The sequence below is a fragment of the Hippopotamus amphibius genome, chromosome 12 (assembly GCF_030028045.1).
Source record: "Hippopotamus amphibius kiboko isolate mHipAmp2 chromosome 12, mHipAmp2.hap2, whole genome shotgun sequence".
In the NCBI taxonomy this organism is placed as follows: Eukaryota; Metazoa; Chordata; class Mammalia; order Artiodactyla; family Hippopotamidae; genus Hippopotamus; species Hippopotamus amphibius.
In genome coordinates, this window is record NC_080197.1 from 25,203,339 (window position 1) to 25,220,633 (window position 17,295).

At 40.7% G+C, this 17,295-nt stretch overlaps 1 protein-coding gene across 2 annotated transcripts in view; it reads left to right on the forward strand.

The window, feature by feature from the left end:
• The window catches only part of PIGU (phosphatidylinositol glycan anchor biosynthesis class U), a 96,973-nt gene that overhangs the window by 40,279 nt on the left and 39,399 nt on the right, over nt 1-17,295 (forward strand). For both annotated transcript variants that reach the window (XM_057700791.1, XM_057700792.1), the window contains one exon: nt 7,095-7,192. In XM_057700791.1, the coding sequence (XP_057556774.1) occupies nt 7,095-7,192 (98 nt within the window). The remainder of the gene's footprint in view (nt 1-7,094; nt 7,193-17,295) is intronic.

Sequence of the window (17,295 nt, forward strand, 5' to 3'; positions counted from 1 at the left end):
GCCTTCCTTGATCTGAACCCTACCTACCTGCTTGCTGAGACTTTTAAGATTATAACTTTTTGTTGAAGTACAACGTATATATAGAAAAGTACACAGATCATTATTGTACAATTCAATGAATTTTCACAAAATGATGTGTAACCAGCACTCACGTTAAGAAACAGGATGTTACCAACATCCACAAACCCCCTCTTGCACTCTCTTCCAGTCACTCCTTCCATGCCTCTGTTTGTGCCACATTTTAGCTCTACGTGGCTAATTACAGTCCCTGCCCCTCCACCCCAGCACACCATTCTTTCCCTCACCCTCCTGCACAGGCACATGCTGTTCCCTTGGACTGCCAGGCCTCTCACCCCCTCATTGTTCAGAACTCAGGTGTCAGCTTCCCCTGATGGGCTTCCTTCATACTTTCCTCCCGTATTTTGTTACTGTTTACTGGGAGCTCCCTGAGGACAGAGACTCTCTGAGTCAGTCTCCTGCACCCAGCACAGACCTGGCATAGGGCAGACACTCCAGAAATGTTTGCATATTGCATGGTTCGTCTAAAATATTTGAAAACGCCTTTTACTTTTTCCTTCCCTGACCCTGCCCTAAGCACATATCATCCTCCTGCCTTCCTAACCCATTCTTCTTGCCTCTTATAGTTTTTTAAAAATCATGTTAGCCCTGTCTGAGTCTCTTGTGTGCCTCCATACTCCCCCTTGCTTTTGCTCAGACTGTGCACGTGCCCCATCCACACCTGCCCCAGCATCCCGCACACCAGGCTCCTGACTATTGCAGCACCACATTTCTGCCCCCCGACCAGAGGCCTCAGCCGTCTGATAGTTTACTCCACGTTCTCGGCTGGCCCCCCGCCACACGTCCTCAAAGCTATTCTGCAGGCTCTGTTTTTTTCAAGAATCAGATTTATTTTGTGCTTTGCCCATGTTTCATTACTCTGTGTTTTATACATCATAAGTTTTCCTTCCTCAGGAACATTGGTTTCAGTTAGACTTATTATGGTGATCATTTCACAGTCTGTACACACAGCAAATCATTATGTTGTACATCTGAAACTTATATAATGTTGTATGTCAATTATATCTCAGTTTTTTAAAAAACGAACATTGGTTTCCTGCTTGGGTTTTTTAAAAGGATTTCACATGTATCACTGAATGATATTCATTCATTCATTCATCACGTGTGCCAGGCACTGTGCTAGGTGCTAGAGAGTCTGAGTTAAGAGAGATTTATTGCCTTTGAGAAACTCATAGACAAATGGGGAGAGAGAGAAAGGTTAGGAAATTATTGGAAGACAGTGTCAGTGTTGAATGAGAGTATTGAATGAGGTAAGAAAAATGGGCACTGGAATCAGCTTAGTGATCCCATTACTTAATGTGACATGTTACTTAGCCTTTCTGTTTCTGTGCCTTGGTTTCTTCACCTATCGCGTTTTCATGTACAGAAGATAGGTGCCTGGCACCTAGTGAGTGATCAATAAATGTTAGCTATAATCTACTATTATGGGACTTCCCTGGTGGCACAGTGGTAAGGAATCCACCTGCCAATGCAGAGGACACAGGTTCAATCCCTGGTCCAGGAAGATCCCACATGCCACGGAGTGACTAAGCCTGTGCACCACAACTAGTGAGCCTGTGCTCTAGAGCCTGCGAGCCACAACTGCTGAGCCTGCGTGCCACAACTGCTAAAGCCCGTGCACCTAGAGCCTGTGCTCTGCAACAAGGGAAACCACCACAATGAGAAGCCCGGGCACCACAACGAAGAATAGCCCCCACTTGCCACAACTAGAGAAAGCCTGCGCGCAGCAATAAAGACCCAACACAGCCAAAAATAAAAATAAATAAATAAATAGATAGATAATCTACTATTATAGAATTTTTTAAAATTAATTATTAATTTATTTTATTGGCTGTGTTGGGTCTTTTTTGCTGTTCGCAGGCTTTCTTTAGTTGTGGTGAGTAGGGGCTACTCTTCGTTGCAGAGCACGGGCTCTAGGCGTGTGGGTTTCAGTAGCTGTGGCTCATGGGCTGCAGACTGCAGTCTCAGTAGTTGTGGTGCACGGGCTTTAGTTGCTCCGTGGCATGTGGGATCCTCCCTGACCAAGGCTCGAACCCGTGTCCCCTGCAGTGGCAGGCGGATTTTTAACCACTGTGCCACCTAGGAAGCCCCAATAACCTACTATTATTAGCGTCTCTACTTAGGCCTCATAGAGGAAGTAACATTTCACTGGTCACTGAGGGAAGGGTCTCTACTAGAAGGAGGGCAAGAAAGGACAGCTAAGAAATAGCCTGAGAACAGACACAGAGGAATGAAAGGACATGATGTTTTCAGAAACTGGGGAATGATCCAGTGTAGCTGGAGGACAGAGGATGTGTAGGAGATGGTGAGAGATGAAGCTGGAGAAATAAGACCCAGATAGTGAAGGGTCTTGTTTGCTGCTAGAGTTTGGACATAATCTGTTAGAAGAAGTCTTTAAAGAGGGGCTCGTCACAGTCTAAACTGTATTTTAGAAGGATCCTTCCAGTACCTCTGTGGAGGATGGACTGGATGGGAGGGAGGTGGGGAGACCATTGAGGAGCAGAAGGAAGAGGCTGCTGAAAACTCCTGGTGAGAGATGATGAGAGTGAGAACTGCAGTGATGGATGTTCCAGAGGTGGGTCAACAGGGCATGGTGACTGGTAGAAGGAGTGTGGGAGCGGGAGCGGCGAAGAATAGCTGCGGTGTTCAGGGAGATGCTGATGCCACTTACTGGTAGAGAGACTAGCAGAAGGAACAGATTTTTCTTTCCTAAAGATTTCATCCAAGGAAGGAAGACTGCTTCTTCCTGATCTTGGGAGCAAGTATTTTGAAACCCACAAGTCCATTCTTTAGCTAGGAGCTGTTTCTTCTCTCTTGGACCTTATAAGTAGTTAGCTGCTCCAGACAAGTAATTACTGATCTCAGGCAATTACGGCAGGAGGTGGCTGTATTTATTTCACCCCCTGGTGTTTCCTGGGAGAGAGAGGTGAAAGCCATGTGTTTGTTTCCACCACATTTGTAAGAATGGATGGAGTTGGAACATTATTCCTCCTCTATTAACAGACATATGGGCCTCTTCTCATTCCTACCACCACCAATCTCTGTAGAAAACAATGTTAAATTTAAAAGTTCTTTCCAGCTTTTCCCCTCTCTTTGCTGATTTCCCACAAACCATTCAAATTTTTGGCTTAGTCAAGGAATTCTGAGTCTACTCTAGCTGTTGGGCTCCAGAATAGCACCTTTCCCACCACCGCCATCTCCCTATCTCAGAGTTGACCTGATTCTGGTTCGAGGTGTGTGTGGGCCTCTGCTGTTAGCACAGCTTGGTTGGGCATGGTTTGTCCCTGCTCAGTCGTGTTTACAAGTACCCTGGACACAGGACCTCATGTTGGCACTAATCAACATGATGAAATAGCCCATCCCATAGAGTTCTGTCCTTGGTCTTTTACTTCCAGCTTCCTCCTTTCTCTGCCTTCCTTCCCCTTTCTTTCAACCAGGAATTGTTTCTAGCTGGTGAGTTTCCTTGGTTTGAGGGATGGACGTTCAAAGTTCTTTTCTCTCCACTCACTCTTCTATGCAGTAGTCACATTCATAACCATCCCTCTTCCAGGGTGGCTCTTACATGTTTCAAGTACAGATCTTCCTTGACTTATGATGGGGTTACGTCCCAGTAATCCCATCGTAGGTTGCAAATATCCTAAGTCAAAACTATATTGCAGGAGTTTCCTGGTGGCACAGTGGTTAAGAATCCACCTGCCAATGCAGGGGACATGGGTTTGATCCCTGATCTGGGAAGATCCCACATACTGTGGAGCAACTAAGCCTGTGTGCCACAACTACTGAGCCTGTGCTCTAGAGCCCGTGAGCCACAACTACTGAGCCCGTGTGCTGCAACTACTGAAGCCTGTGCTCCGCAACAAGAGAAGCCACTGCAATGAGAAGCCTGTGCACCGCAATGAAGAGTAGCCCCTCCCACTCGTCACAACTAGAGAAAGCCCATGCGCAGCAATGAAGACCCAACGCAACCCAATAAATAAATAAATAAGTAAATAAATTTTAAAAACTACATTGAATGTACCTCACCTACTGAACATCATAGCTTAGCTTTAGCCTAGCCTACCTTAAATGTGCTTAGAACACTTACATTAGCCTACAGTTGGGCAAAATCATCTAACACAAAGCCTATTTTATAATAAAGTGTTGAATATTTCATGTAATTTATTGAATCTGTACTGAGAGTGAAAAACAGAATAGTTACATGGGTACAGAATGGTTGTAAGTGCATCAGTTGTTTAGCCTCGTGATTGAATTACTGACTGGGAGCTGCAGCTGCGGCTGCCCAGCATCACGAGAGAGTATGTGCTGCATAACCGCTAGCTTGGGGAAAAAAATGAAAATTCAAAATTAGAAGTATGATTCCTACTGAATGCGTATCATTTTTGCGCTGTCATCAAACCTAAAAATCACAAGTCAAACCACTGTATATAGACCACTTTGGTGGGCAGAAAAGTCCTGTGGAACATCTCCTTCTGTTTGTTTCTGGAGCTAGGTTGGGAGAGGGTAAAATTCCCTGGACTGAGTGGAGTGAATAATTCCTCCTTTTATGAAACACCATTGAGAGGATGTCTGTTGTTTTCAGTAAAAGTTGACCCCATGCTAAGAAGAATGACCAGGAGCACTGTTATTTGCTGAAATATTATCATTATAGATACCAGCCCTGGACCATCAATTGAGCTCTATGGATTTCTGGGCCACTGTGCAATCTCTGTTGTTAACTGGGTTTCTCTAGCCTTGATTTTGGGTACTCTGTTTCTTAAACCATCTGAAAGGGAATAGCTACTTGGTTTTTTTAAAAAGGATATCAGTTTTTTCTTATATCCATCTAGTTTTTTTTATTGAAGTATACTTGATTTGCAACATTGTATTAGTTTCTGCTGTACAACAACATGATTCAGTTGTACGCATATACATATTCTTTTTCATATTCTTTTCCATTATGGTTCATTACATGATATTGAATATAGTTCCCTGTACTATACAATAGGACCTTGTTGTTTATCTATTTTATGTGTAGTAGCTTGTGTCTGATAATCCCACACTCCTAATTTATCCCTCTGCCACCCTGCTTTCCCCTTTGGTAACCATAAGTTTGTTTTCTGTGTCTGTTTCCGTTTCTGTTTCATAAGTAAGTTCATTTGTGTCATATTTTAGATTCCACATATAGGTGATATCATATGGTATTTGTCTTCCTCTTTCTGACTAACTTCACTTAGTATGATTATCTCTTGGTCTATCCATGTTGCTGCAAAAGGCATTATTTCATTCTTTTTTGTGGATGAGTAGTATTCCATTGTGCATATATGCCAAATCTTTATCCATTCATCTTTCGGTGGACATTTCGGTTGTTTCCATGTCTTGGCTATTGTAAATAGTGCTTCTGTGAACATGGAGTTGAATTAGAGTTTTCTCCAGATATATGCCAAGAGTGAGATTACTGGATTATATAGTAACTCTATTTTTTAGTTTTTTAGGGAACCTCCATACTGTTTTCCACAGTGGCTACACCAATTTACATTCCCAACAGTGTAAGAGGGTTCCCTTTTCTCCACACCCTCTCCAGCATTTATTATTTGTAGACTTTTTAATGACGGCCCTTCTGACCAGTGTGAGGTGGTACCTCATTGTAGTTTTGATTTGCATTTCTCTAATAATTAGCGATGTTGAATATCTTTTCACGTGCCTGTTGGCCATCTATATGTCTTCTTTGGAGAAATGTCTATTTAGGTCTTTTGCCCATTTTTTGATTGGGTTGTTTGTTTTTTTATTATTGAGTTGTGTGAGCTGTTTGTACAATATATGTTTTGGAAACTAATCCCTTGTCAATTGCATTGTTTGTAAATATTTTCTCCCAGTTCGTAGGTTGTCTTTTCATTTTGTTTATGGGTTCCTTTGCTGTGCAAAAGCTTATAACTTTGATTAGGTCCCATTTGTTTATTTTTGCTTTTATTTTTATTGCCTTGGGAGATAAGATATAAGTTTTTTCTTATGACAAAAACAAAGCATGTTTATTATAGGAAGTTTAGAAAATACAGAGAAGCAACAGTGAAAAATCATCTGTAATCCAACCACCCAGAGAAAAACACTGTGAAATTTGTGGCCTAGCCTTATAGTTTAGTTTTTTAGTTTTTATTTTTGGCCACACCTCGAATTTTGTGGGGTCTTAGTTCCCTGATCAGGGATCAAACCTGGGCCCTCAAAGAGCAGAGTCTTAACCACTGGACTGCCAGGGAATTCCCGCCTTTTAGTTTTTTAAAAAATGTGTTTATGCATTTTTTAAAAAAGGGGTCATTGGTGGGTTATGCTACAGCCTTTAATGCTATTTATTTTAAAGAGCTGTAGTCCAAAAAAAAAAAAAATAAAAAAATAAAAAAGGGGTCATAGTATGTATCTCTTTTATGATCTTCCATTAATAGAATGTGATAAACATCTTTCCATGTCATTGAAAATTCTTGATAACATCATGTTTAATAATTCCACAATGGTCCATTTTATGTAAGGAATAGGGACATTATTAATAAAAATTAATCTATATTTTAATTCGAAAAAATAATATATAACCTGAAAAGAGAACGTAAGGAAGGGTTGTTATAAAAATAGTGATGAGATGTTGCAGCAAACAAAAGCATAGGTTTCACAGTTCTGAATCATGTAAGCAATAATTGTAGGCTTAATTGGTAAGTTAAACAGTACATAGATGTTAATAGACTTGATTCCTTTATTCATCTTTGGGGTGAAGTTTTGTAAAATCTTTCTGGGTCTGAAAATTTTACAAGAAATATACCTGTGGTGTCTCAGGTTGCTAAGGTAAGTGGTTCTGACTTCCTTGATTTCCTTTCATTGGAAATCAAGTGAAGAACTTCCCACTATTGTGAGTTTGCGTAGCATCTTATACACCGGGAAATATTTGACAGGTGATTATTTGAGCAGTTATGGAAAGTTTCTTGTTTTGGGGACTTGCTGAATCTAATCCTGATTAATGTGACTGGATTATTCCATATATTTATTTCTTTTTACAGGCAGTGCCTTCCTCAGTGCTATCTTTCTTGCCTTGGCAACATACCAGTCTCTGTACCCACTCACCTTGTTTGTCCCAGGACTCCTCTATCTTCTCCAGGTAAGCACTTGCTGTTAAAAGCCAATGCTAAGGTGACATTTAATACATGGCCTGGTCCCTGCTTAGGGGAAAGAACGGCAAGGCACAATAAAGGCAATGGGACTGGGTCCCCAGTTCACATGTGCTTGCTTCTACTTGGAAACACAAAGAAACTTGACTAGCTTTAAACAAAGTGGACCTAATGATCTAATTATACATATCATTGCAAATTTGTCAGTACCTTTCATTTTCATGTTTGTAATCTGCATCTACCAACCATCTTGCATTCTCCTTTTTTCACCTGATAGTCACAGATCCTTCTCTGAGCCCATTTCTTTAACTATTTTGTATAACAACACTCACCTTATAAGGTTCTTGCATGGATTAAATGTAGTGGGTGCACCTGATGCAATGTTTGGACCATAGTGAATGATGAGTAATTTAATTGAAGAATACAAACTGCTGACATTTACTGAAAACATACTACATGTCAGTCACTATACTGAGCACTCTATAGGCGTCATCTCATTTCAACCTCAGAAGAACCTTACAGGGCAGGTCATATTATTAGCCATATATTAACGTAGTATTAGCCATATTAGACACATGAATTGCAAATGGAATGTAGGGCAGTTTAGTCACTTGCCTGAGGTCACATGGCCAGCAAGTGACTGCTGAGATGTGAGCTCGGGCAGTCTGACAGAAGAGCCTGCTCTCTAACCATCTGTCTTTTCTACTCGAATAAGAATACACATATCTCCTCAAGAGCAAGTAACTGCTTGCAGGTCCTACGTGGTTCATATCCATTCTTAGAAGAGAAACATTTCTTGAAAGTGTATGGAGGGTAATGCTAGGATTCAAACCAAGATGTGTGTGCTTTCAGAACCCTTGTCTTTAATTATAAACACTGTTGCTGAAAGTGAGTGTATACCTCCCTTTATAGAAAAAGGCCATGTACTTGTCATTTTAAGTGACTTCATAATATACGAGAGTGAGTCAAAAATTATCCGCACTCTGGCTGTAGAATTTATTTTAATTAACTTTTAGAAAAGGCAAATACATCATTTTTCAACATCATCTCCTTGTTTTTCAATACACTTTGTCTATCTGTCAACAAGCTTTCGTATTCCCTCATTAAAACATGTTTTAGGCTGAGCTGTGAGCCACAAATGCACCGCTGTCTTCACTTCTTCATCAGAAGTGAATTTGTCCTCGTAGGGCTGCTTTCAGGGGACCAAACAGGTGAAAGTCTGATAGAGCAAGATCAGGACTATAGGGAGGATGCTTCAACACCTCAGAACGAAGTAATCCACGACAGACTTAGTTTTCGAAAAGTTTGTGCGAGATGGGTACTGAAACAACTCACGGAAGAGCATAAACAGAAGCGTTTGGATATCTGCAAACAAAATTTGGACTGATACTCTAAGGAAGGTGAAAGTTTCTTAAAGAGAATCATTACTAGTGACGAGACATGGATTCATCACTACAAGCCTGAGAGTAAACGGCAGATTATGGAATGGAAACATCCTCAGTCACTGACCAAGAAAAAGTTCAAAAGTCAACCATCAGCTGGAAAATGGATGCTTACAGTTTTCTGGGTTTCTCAAGGACCAGTATTGGAACATTATCAGGAAACAGATTCAACAATCAACAGGGTTGGTTACAGTGAGATACTTATTGAAGCCTAAACTTCAGATTAAATGCAGAGGACTGCTGTCCAAGGGCGTTGTGACCTTGCATGACGATGCATGTCTGTACACTTCTGCCCACACTGTTGGCACTCTATAAAAACTTCGTTTTGAGGTGTTAAAGCATCCTCCCTGTAGTCCTGATCTTGCTGTATCAAACTTTCACCTATTTGGTTCCCCGAAAGCAGCCCTATGAGGATGAAGTTTCACTTCTGATGAAGACGTGAAGACAGCGGTGCATTCATGGCTTGCAGCTCAGCCTAAAACATGTTTTAATGAGGGAATACAAAAGTCTGTTGACAGATGGACAAAGTGTATTGAGAAGCAAGGAGGTGATGTCGAAAAATGATATATTTGCCTTTTCTAAAAGTTAATTAAAATAAATTCTACAGCCAGAGTGCAGATTATTTTTGACTCACCCTCATATCTTTGTGTTGATGTACACAGTGATACATGGTTAGCCTGGTCTTTCTTGTATTTGGGGAATTTAAGATGTGCCTCAGTTGTCTTTAATACAAATAGTATAGACATTTGTTTTTCTTTAAGTTATTTCCTTAAGGTGTGTTCCTCTAGCTGAATCATTGGATCCAAAGGTGTAAGAAGTTTTATAGTTCTTATTAGGCAAGACCAGAGTGTGTGTTTACCAGAAAGCCAGAGCCAATTTGCAGTGTCTAAAGTGAAGTGAAACACTTCCTCCCAGGCTCCCAGCACTGGCTTTGAAATCTGATTTATGATTGCTAGTTTAATAGATGTATCATCATACTGTGAAGTTTTTACTTTTTCTTTCTAGATTCTTGTTGAATGCAAACATTTTCCCACATAACAATATGCTGCTGGTATTTTCTTTCCTGCTTCGTATTTACAGTTTATTCTTTAGGAAGTCTGAGCACCAAGAAGAATGTATGCAACCAGAATTTTTGTGCAACTATATATCAAATAAATACTGTAAAAAATGTATTTACTCATACACATGAACTGACCAAAAATTTTTAAATGGTTTGTTAAGCCAAATACTAAATACTACTTTACGTAAACTAGCTTTTGTTTAAAACTCAAGGAAATTTCCTCCTAACAACAGTGGACAGTACAACTGAGTCATGAAATCAAGCAGTTCAACCAGTCACTTTATTCAGTCCCTCCTTCTACCAATATGTACTGAGCATCCCCAGTCCAGTATGCTAGACACTGTGGTAGACTCTGCAGATAAAAAGCAATTGAAGGTCACCAGGCAGGGTAGTGCTGTAGGAAGACTTCTCTGGCAGCAGCCTGTGTCATGAATTGGAGTGAGGAGCTGAAATTGGGAAAGTTTAGGCCATTGTATTAGATCGAATCAGAGGGCTTGATTGGGGGCCCAGACCAGTGTCAGGGGAAATGGAGAGATGAGGGGCTAGGTGCAGAATTCTACGGAGTAGAATTGGCAGTGCTGGCAGCCGTGTATATGTGGTGAACAGGACTGGAAAGAGTGAGATGAACTTCAGGACCCATTTATGCAGAAATTACAATCCCGGCCCTACTATATTTACATGTTTTTATGTGAGTATATGAAGTGGCCTTGAAAGGCAATAGGGCCTTGTGAGTCACAGTAGTATTTGGAAAATCAGTCCAATCACATTCAGGAAATAAACCAATTTGTTTAAATATGAGGGAGGGAACAGAAGAGGAAATTATCTTTAGATGTGAGTTTCTCACAGAGATGCACAGGCTCCAAGGAGAAAAACTAGAACCAATGGGTGGGAACTGCAAGCAGCCCAGTATAAGGCCGTTCCAGGACAGCACAGGATACCTCAAGTGAGGTGAGTTCCCTGTGGATCAGAGTGTTGAGGCCACATACTGAATTGCCACATTCTGGGGAGTTGTAGCAAAGCTGTAAGCATCAGCATAGGTAGCTAGACCTGATAGTGTTAAAAATCCTTTCATTCCCCCAAATTGAGTTATTAACCCTGATTAGCTCTGTGACCATGGGAAGTGACTACTTAACTTCTCTATGCCTCCATTTCCTCATCTGTAAAATGGAGATAATACGGTAGCTACTACAAAGGGTTAATACATGTCAAGTATTTAGAACAGAGTATGATGCAGGTTCAGTAGATAGATATTAGTTATGGTTATTAGTATTCAAATGTTCATAGAAAGGACATGGTCACCAGTGTGTAGATGTGTGAGGTGATGGGGGAAGAGAAAATAATTCATTTTCTCAAGTCAAAGGAATTGTAAACATTAGTTTGGACTTACCCCTTTGACACTACAAATCTGCCTCCATTCTGCTGGTAGTATTTCTAGAGGGTACAAAAGACAGGTGGTAGACAAGCTAGTGTCTGATCAGTGCCAGAAGCAAAGCTGTTTTTCTCTTCCCTACATGAGACACAGAAAGGCTTCATGATCAAAGGCAGGGGATGCTACATCTGTCTCCCTGGTGAGTCACTTCTGAGAATGGTAGTTTGAGCCCATCTGGTCCCTTCCCCCAACTTTACTCTTCCTCTGCCCTTGGCTTAGGGCCTAGTTTCCAAATTAGAAGCTTAAAATTTTATGATCTGATAACATGCAGAATACAATAGCCCTAAAGTGCACAAGACCAAGAGGCTACAGTGAAGGATACACCAAGTGCACAGGACCTCAAGGTGGAAGCTGTAAAGCTGACAGAGGGAGGTTCCTGGCGCAGTCAGGGAAGCTTCTAGTCCCCTCCTTCCTTTTGCTTGGAATTCCTTCGATTGTTTGAGGTCCTTATTTTCTTTGAAAGAGTATTTCAGAAACCAGGGTGAAATAACCTTGTGAGTGTTCTTATGGTTTTTGCTTTAATCTAATCTGACCTCTCTTGTCTTTGAACTGAAGAAGTTAATCCTGTGATTTCTGTATTTCTGGACCTTGGAGCAGGTCACATGATACTAGCTTACACTAAAGAAGCCATACCCAACCAGGTCTTTCTTGATAACTGGGCCCTTCCCCAGCCTTTCCTTGGGGCCTTATTTATTGTTTGTTTGTTTGTTTGTTTTTGTTTTTTGGCACACGGGCTTAGTTGCTCCGTGGCATGTGGGATCTTCCTGGAGCAGGGATCGAACCCGTTGTCCCCTGCATTGGCAGGCGGATTCTCAACCACTGAGCCACCTAGGAAGCCCTTTGGGGCCTTATTTAGAATTTTCACATCTTACTCTTTCCCCAGCCACATTCTGTTAGCTCTCCTGCTTCCAGGAGGGGGCCTAGGCTGAGGTGGCAATGCTTTTAGCTTCTTTTCTTTTTAGGACAGGTGAAAATGAGGGTAAGGGGTTGATCATGCATTTGCAATAAACTTTTTACCAGTTTTATTGCCTCTAATATACCTAATCATATAAATATATCTCCTGGGTCTCATCCTGAGATTCCAAGAGTTTAGATGTAAAATCTTTTGTTAGATTTCAGCTCTGAGAGTTTTTTCTGATAACTGAATTCTGCCTTTTTTACCATGTCCTAGAAGGAAAATAGTTTCTATACAGAAAATATTTTTCTTCCTAGTACTTTAGAAAGTTGTTGGGGGAGGGAGATAATTACACATTTCTCCCCTTCCTTATAGTTTGGCTTTTCCTGAAGCAATCTGAGAATTCTCTTACTTCTGTAAATATTTTTATGTATTAGCAACAATGTGACTTCTGGGATATAACTACACACTGCTTTAATTTTTCAGGGTGAGGGTGCACGTAGGCCATGGACCACATCTGTCCCACAGATGTGTTTTATGTAACCTAAGTGTTTAATTATTTTGTTAGTTGCCAATATTTTTTTTCTTTAAGAACTTTTATTGAGATACAATTGATACACAATAAACTATATATTTAAAGTGTACAATTTGATTTTTTTTCTTATTAGTAATGTATATATGGCAATCCCAATCTCCCAATTCATTCCCCCCAGTAGTTGCCAATATTTTAAAAATTCATGTTAAAAATTTATATTTCTGGCTTCTTTTGAAAAATTGGAAGATCTGTCTCGTTTAGTTTACCTCAATCCGTATGCCTCATCTCTTTCATGCTTCACTCATTTGTTACCTGCCTGGCTTCTGTAGGTATTTGAGAGTGTGTGTGTGTGTGTGTGTGTGTGTGTGTGTGTGTGTGTCTGTGTCTATGTGTTTATATCCACTAAAAGATCTAGAAACAATGACCAACCCAGTATCAGTGATTATCCTTGTGGTTCAGACCGTAATTTTCCATTTTTACCCATTAAAAGAAACTAGGGTTTCTTAGAGAAATGGCTGATTCTAGGTTTAAGGCAGGAAGTGTACAGGATGATCCTGGTACATTGTGATATCAGATAACAAAGAAACTATCAAAGGCTCCTGTGGAATCTAAAAATAATACAAATGAATGTATATGCGAAACAGAAACAGACTCACAGATACAGAAACAAACTTCTGGTTACCAGAGGGAGGAGAGAGTGGGGGAGGGACAAAGTAGGGGTATGGGATCAACATGTTTTCTGTGGTTTTATGTGTTTTGTGTTTTATTTTTACAATAGAAAGTTTAAAAAAAATTGATCAGAATGTTTAGGGCACCATTCTTCCAACCCTTCTAGTTACATACTTTTTATTTTAAGTAAGCATTTGCTATTGAGCAAAACAGTTGGATAAAATGAATGCTCATCTGTTCACTGGGAAATTTGCAATGTGGACCCCTACATTAAGTTTGGCTCTGGGGTTTATAAATAACAAGCCATCAAAGGATTGCCTGAGTTTCTAGTCTTAAGAATTTCAGGGGCTCCCTAGGTGGCACAGTTGGTTGAGAATCCGCCTGCCAATGCAGTGGACATGGGTTTGATCCCTGCTCCAGGAAGATCCCACATGCCACGGAGCAACTAAGCCCATGCGTCACAACTATTCAGCCTGCGCTTTAGAGCCTGTGAGCCACAACTATTGAGCCCATGTGCTGCAACTACTGAAGCCCACGCACCTAGAGCCTGAGCTCCGCAACAAGAGAAGCCATGGCAATAAGGAGCCCGTGCACCACACGAAGAGTAGCCCCCACTCACCACAACTAAAAAGAAAGCCCGGGCATAGCAAAAAAGACCTAACATGGCCAATAAAATAATAAATAAATAAATAAATTTATTAAAAAAAAAAGAATTTCAGGTATGCCTTACTTTATGTAACAGGAGTAGTCCTAAAAGATTACTTAATCTTTAATTGAGGCAAATTTTTATAAGTAGACTCAATAAATATTCCACATTATATTTTCGGGGCTCTGTTACCCAAAGCAAACCTGACTCAAGACCAAGTCTTAAAGATTATACCCAAAATTTAGTACACATTTTATAATCACAAATTTGCTGGCGGGAGTGGGAGGAAGTCTTTTCCTATTCAAATAACAATAGTAACACTTTAGGTCCAATAAAGCACTGAGAACATGGTAGCAAACCAAACCTGGGAGGCTACTAATGGGATTTGAGAAGGTTGAAAAGCCTCATATCTTGGGTATGTGCTTAGGAGTCTATTAAGAGAGTCACTTTGAACAGTCTACCCGATTCAATTCTTCATGGATATCTCATTTCATACCTTATTTCTTTTAAAATGTCATTTGGAGGAAAGAAGGGGAAAACAAAAAATTTTTGCTTTCAAGGGTTTGAGGGGTTTCTTTGTTTGTCTTTTTCTCCCCTGGGCTGTGATTTTGTCCCTCTCTCCCCCACTTCTTTTTTTTTTTTTTTTTTTTTTTTGGCACACGGGCTTGGTTGCTCCGCAGCATGTGGGATCTTCCTGGAGCTAGGATCGAACCCATGACCTCTGCATTGGCAGGCAGATTCTTAACCACTGCGCCACCTAGGAAGCCCCTCCCCCCCCCCCCACTTCTTTCTATGCTAGATGACAGTATTTTTCAGGAAGACGAAAAGAGCAAGATTATCAAAGGCAGGTAGAAGTCTAGAACGGAACTCAGAACCTAAGTGTCTTCTGTAAATGTTTCTATGGATGCTTCCTCTTTGTTGAATTATTTTCCATCCCCAGAAATGTACTATTTTCTTAAAACTTTGTTCTTTTAGAGCAGCATTGTGGATAGAACTTTTTGTGATGATGGGTGTGTTCTGCATCTGTATGTTGTCAGTACAGTAGTCATGAGGCTCATGAGGCGATTGAACCTTGCAGTGTGCTAGTGAGACTGAGAAACGGATTTTTTTTTGGTTTTTTTGCCACACCGTGTGGCATGTAGGATCTTAGTTCCCTGACCGGGAATCAAACTCGCACCCCCTGCAATGGAAGCCTGGCCTCTTAACCACTGGACTTCTAGGGAAGTCCAGGAACTGAATTTTTGATTTTAATTAATTTCCATTAATTTAAATTTAAATAACCACGTGTGGCTAGGGGACAGCACAGTTTTAAAGAGAGATAAGAGTAGAGCTGTATGGGACTTCCCTGGTGGTCCAGTGGTTAAGACTCCCCACTCCCATTGCAGGGGGCACAGGGGTTCGATCCCTGGTGGTGGGTGGCAGGGGTGATTAGGATCACCTGATGTGACTTTAAGGGCAACAGAACTTTGTCTCTGGGATGTTGTTACTTCTGTCTTGAGCGAACCTTTCTTGCAGCGAGTGGTGATTGGAAAAACTAATGGGAGAGAGCTGGGACTTAATCAACTTTCTAGAATAGTTTGTGTGAACTGTTGTGTGCCTGCTTGCTGACAAATATCTGTTTAATAAATGTTAAGTGTGCCAGAATCTGGTCTGAAACTTGCTTGCTTTGTGGTGAGATTCTGGAGGAGGAGCTAATCCTTACATACCTCAAACTTTTTCAAGGCAACTGTTAAGAACCTATGAGTTATACATGACCAAAATGGCCACGGAACTGTATACTTTAAATGGTTAAATGGATGTTATGTGATTTTCACCTCAAATTTTAAAAATCTGATATTATCATTAGTTTATTGCACAAAATTTTCTCGTTTTGACCATTATGGGTTCCTTCAGATTGGCCCCTGTGTTCTTTTGACAAGTCCCATCCATTTTTGAGCCTTTCCTTCCTCCTTTTCTGGTACCACAGGATGTTCCAGGCTCATCTTGTATTTTCCCTGCCCCAGCCCTGGAATCAGCTATTTCTTCCTGGCTCCTTTTATTGGAGAATGCTATCTAGAAATCAAGGGTTCTATGCTTTTTGTTGTTGGAGTATCACTGCTTCTAGCAGACAGAGCTATGGAGTATATGTATGCATACTAACCTATACCTACACGTATGTAATTCTCTTTTCTGTCTGTTCATACTGATACCTCTGATCTCAATTATCTTCTGTCTGTTTAGACTGATACCTATTATTCCAGTCCAACACCACAACGTTCAAGGTAGTCTCTCCTTTTTTCTTATTTATAACTTCTTTCTCTACTGGTAAGAAACCTAACTTTTATTATTATTATTTTTTAAATAAATTTATTTCTTTATTTATTGGCTGCATTGGGTCTTTGTTGCCCGCTTGCATTGGCTTCTCTTGCTGTGGAGCATGGGCTCTAGGCGCACGAGCTTCAGTAGTTGCAGCATGTGAGCTCAGTGTTTGCAGCTCAAGGGCTCCAGAGCCCAGGCTCAGTGGTTGTGGCGCATGAGCTTAGTTGCTCTGTGGCTTAACGAATCTTTCCGGACTGGGGATCGAACCCGTGTCCCCTACATTGGGAGGCGGATTCTTAACCACTGCGCCACAAGGGAAGTCCTGAAACCTGACTTTTATTGTCTGCAATATATTTGCTTATTTGTTTAATTTGTCTAACTACTTTCCATATAGACTATTTCTGGAATTGCTATGAGAAAAGCCCCTGTAAGAAATACATTTACTGACCTGATTATAACACTTATGTTTTTCTTTTTGTCTGTAGCCTTAAAGTATTCTGTCAAGTTGCTGTTTCTCATAGTCATTTAGGTTAGTTCTTTTCTTCCCCCACGTGGCCTTTCAGTATGGTTATGTTATTAATTTGTAATATAATTAGGTTCATTTATTACTGTTTGTACTCCTTTTGCATTTCCCATACATCCTGGTTGATTTTAATTGTTTTTTTATTTTGGTGGTATGTGAGGGGACTGCAAAATATTACTGTGTTTCTAAGAGTCAGCTATATGAAAAACTACATTCAGAGAAGTACTGCTCTGTCCTCATCACTGCTATTTTGTTCTTTTCTTTCTACTTCTTTCTTTGTCATCCCAAGTAACTGTTCTCTTTAGTTTCTGATTTATCCTTCCTGTATTTCTTTTGCACAAATGAGCCGATACATGTATATGTAGAAGGGGTGGCCTTCTTTCTTTTTTTTAAATAAATTTATTTGTTTATCTATTTACTGGCTGCCTTGGGTCTTCGTTGCTGTGCGCGGGCTGTCTCTAGTTGGGGCAAGCGGGGGCTATTCTTCATTGCAGTGCAAGGGCTTCTCATTGAGGTGGCTTCTCTTGTTGCAGAGCACGGGCTCTAGGCTCGTGGGCTTCAGTAGTTGTGGCACGCAGGCTCAAGTAGTTGTGGCT